General features: G+C 47.9%; 1 protein-coding gene across 1 annotated transcript; it reads left to right on the top strand.

The window, feature by feature from the left end:
- The first annotated feature begins 41 nt into the window (after positions 1–41).
- On the top strand, positions 42–2249 carry LOC133318153 (uncharacterized). Its single transcript, XM_061520127.1, has one exon. The coding sequence runs from the start codon at positions 42–44 to the stop codon at positions 2247–2249; it is 2208 nt and encodes a 735-aa protein (XP_061376111.1).
- The last annotated feature ends 1017 nt before the right edge of the window (positions 2250–3266 follow it).

Genomic DNA, 3266 nt, shown 5'->3' with positions numbered 1-3266 from the left:
AGCTAGTTGACAATTCATCAGGATTTCAGCTATTGTCGTTTATGGATGCGTATTCGGGGTACAACCAGATTCCGCTACACCTCGATGACCACGAGAAAACCGCCTTCATCACCGAGAAGGGCAACTTTTGTTACAAAGTCATGTCTTTCGGTCTCAAAAATGCGAGGGCGACATATCAGCGGATGATGAACCGCGTTTTTCAAGGGCAGATTGGAAGAAACCTTGAGGTATACATCGACGACATGATAGTCAAGTCGTCGCAAATGTCTGCACATATAAACGACCTCAGGGAAACTTTTGAGCAGCTGAGAGCTCACAGGATCAGGCTGAACCCAGCGAAATGCGCCTTTGGGGTACCAGCTGGAAGTTCCTGGGCTTCATGCTTACCAACTGGGGAATACTTACCCAAATCGACAGAAAAGGCTTTGCCTTTCTTCAAGCTTCTCAAAAAGGAAGCCGAATTCGGATGGGGAGCAGAATGCAAGAACGCATTCGAAAATATTAAAAGTTGCCTGGCCACTCCTCCTGTATTGTCCAAACCAGAACCTGGAGAAACGCTGATCTTATACTTGTTAGTCGGGGAAGAGGCCGTCAGTGCCGCCTTGGTACGAGAAAATGACAGATCACAGCAGCCGATCTACTTCGTGGGTCGGGCCTTGCAAGGGCCTGAGCTTTGTTACCAGAAGCTCGAGAAAGTCGCATTCGCACTGCTTACCACGGCGAGGAGGCTCCGACCTTACTTTCAGAGTCACCGAGTTGTTGTGCGTACGAACCAGCCCATCAGGCAAGTCCTCCACAAACCGGACCTCGCTGGCAGAATGATAAACTGGGCAGTCGAACTCTCAGAGTTCGACATTGCATATGAGCCCAGGCAGGCGATAAAGTCCCAAGCGCTGGCCGATTTCATCCTGGAGCTAACCCCATCCAATGAAAAGGAAAAAGGAAATGAAGATTTCTGGGCAATACGCGTGGATGGGTCGTCTAACTCCAAGGGGAGCGGAGCCGGGGTAATCATTGAGACCCCGGAAGGAGTGTCCATCGAGCATTCACTTCACCTGGCCTTCTCGACTTCTAATAACCAAGCTGAGTACGAGGCATTTATTGTCGGAATCATACAAGCAAGAGAACATGAGGCCAGAAAAATAAAAATTATGAGTGATTCGCAGCTGGTTACCTCACAAGTTGAGGGAAAATATCAAGCCAAGGGTCCTCTCATGATGAAATATCTCCACCAGGTCAAGGAACTGCTAGCCTATTTTGACGAGGTGATAATTCAATACATACCTCGGAACGAGAATGACAGGGCCGACATCTTGTCCAAACTTGCCAGCTCAAAGGGCCCAGGAAATCATCGCACCATGATACAACAGAGCATTTTGGAGCCGACATGTATGATGGTGATTACCGAGACTGAGGATTGGAGAAGACCCATAGTGGCCTACCTGGAAAAAGGAATCCTGCCAGATGAAACGCAAGAGGCCAAAAAACTCGTGAGGAATGCGGCCTGTTTCACCATAGTAGAAGGGCAACTCTACAAGAAGGGTTTTTACACGCCCATGCTGAAGTGCCTAGGCAAGAGCGAGGTCGAATACGTGCTGGCCGAGATTCATGAGGGAATAAACGGACATCACATGGGAGGAAAAGCCCTGGCCAGAAAGGCACTGAGGGTAGGATACTATTGGCCAACTATGGAGGCAGACGCGAAGGAGCACGTCGAAAGGTGCGAACAATGTCAGAAGCACGCGCTGATCCTCCGTGCTCCCCCAGAGGAGTTGCAAAGTATCACGACTCCGTGGCCGTTCTTCAAATGGGGGATGGACCTACTGGGGCCCTTCACTGCGGCTGAAGGTCAACTCAAGTGCCTAATAGTAGCTGTTGACTACTTCACCAAGTGGATCGAGGCTGAACCCCTCACCACCATTACCTCGGCAAGGATACGGATATTCTTTCAGAGAAACCTAATTAGCCGATTTGGGCTTCCTGCCAAGAAAATAACAGACAACGGAACGCAGTTTGCTGACAAAAAGTTCCAAGAGTTGATGACCGATCTCAAAATCACACACCGGTTTGCATCACTCGAACACCCTCAAACTAATGGACAGGCCGAGTCTGCCAACAAGGTGATCATCAATGGGCTGAAGAAGAGGCTTTTCAGGCCAAAGGCAATTGGGTTCAGCAGCTACACCTCGTCATATGGGGTTACAGGACGAGTGCCCAGTCTGCTACGGAAGAGACCCCCTTCAAGCTAACATATGGGTGCGAGGCTATGATCCCGGTGGAAATCGGCGAGCCATCCTGGAGGAGGAACCAGAGGCTGCAAGGAACCGAAAGCCAAAACAAGGAAGCACTCCTTGTAGAACTCGACCTACTGGATGAGTGCAGGGAGAACGCCAGATACAAAAACATGATGGCCAAGCGTTTGATAACGGCCAGGTTCAACAAAAAGGTCAGACCTCGGTCGTTTCAGAGCGGCGACTTGGTACTGCACAGAGCAGACATCGGCAACAAGAATGCGAAAGATGGGAAGCTCGCCGCAAACTGGGAAGGTCCCTATAAGATCAAGGATGATCTGGGAAAGGGAGCCTACACCTTGGAAACTATCTCCAAAAAACCAGTAAAGAGGACTTGGAACGCGGACAAGTTGAAGATCTACTACAGCTAGGTTCCAGGCTCGAGGTTCGAAATAGAAAACGAGCTATTAGGCTCGATTGATAATTAGAGTTATTTCTACGCCATAAGACGAGTTATTAAGCTCCGTCGGTAGATAGATTTATTTTCAGGCAAATAAAACGAGCTTATAAGCTCAACCCTTGTACAAAAGATTTCGTTGAAATGCAAATAAAGCAGTTAATCCATTTCTGTCGTATATGCATATCGATTTCTGCGTAGAGAGATTGAAGCCTCAGGAGCTTCCTGACCGAAAGGGAATAAAGTTTTGTTGACGAACAAAAAATAACCTTAAAATCGGCTAATGAAAAACCTCGACAAAGTATAAGTCGAGTGTGACGAGATCGAAATAAGCACTTCAAGCATGAATAAAAAAGAAGCAACGATCTCGGAAAATGAAATTAACGACATACGATTTAAAAAGCCGAACTAAAGCGGAAATTATGTTCCGACAAAAAAAAAGAAAAAAAAAAAGGGGAGCTCAAGGGCTCCGTAATCAAAACAACACAATAAGGTCGACATTCCAACCCCTTCATTCTGCAGCAGGAGGTGAAGCGGCGTGAAATTGGGTTCCGACCTCGCCTTCATTAGCGTACTCG

Source organism: Gastrolobium bilobum, unplaced genomic scaffold (assembly GCF_033153095.1).
Source record: "Gastrolobium bilobum isolate Gb01-03AN ecotype WA unplaced genomic scaffold, APGP_CSIRO_Gbil_v1 utg7996, whole genome shotgun sequence".
In the NCBI taxonomy this organism is placed as follows: Eukaryota; Viridiplantae; Streptophyta; class Magnoliopsida; order Fabales; family Fabaceae; genus Gastrolobium; species Gastrolobium bilobum.
The sequence above is the reverse complement of the archived record's forward strand: the minus strand, read 5'-3'. Positions and strand labels throughout refer to the sequence as shown.

Excerpts from the sequence above, each read along its gene's own strand:
- LOC133318153 (XM_061520127.1), top strand. The coding sequence starts at position 42 with ATGGATGCGTATTCGGGGTACAACCAGATTCCGCTACACCTCGATGAC.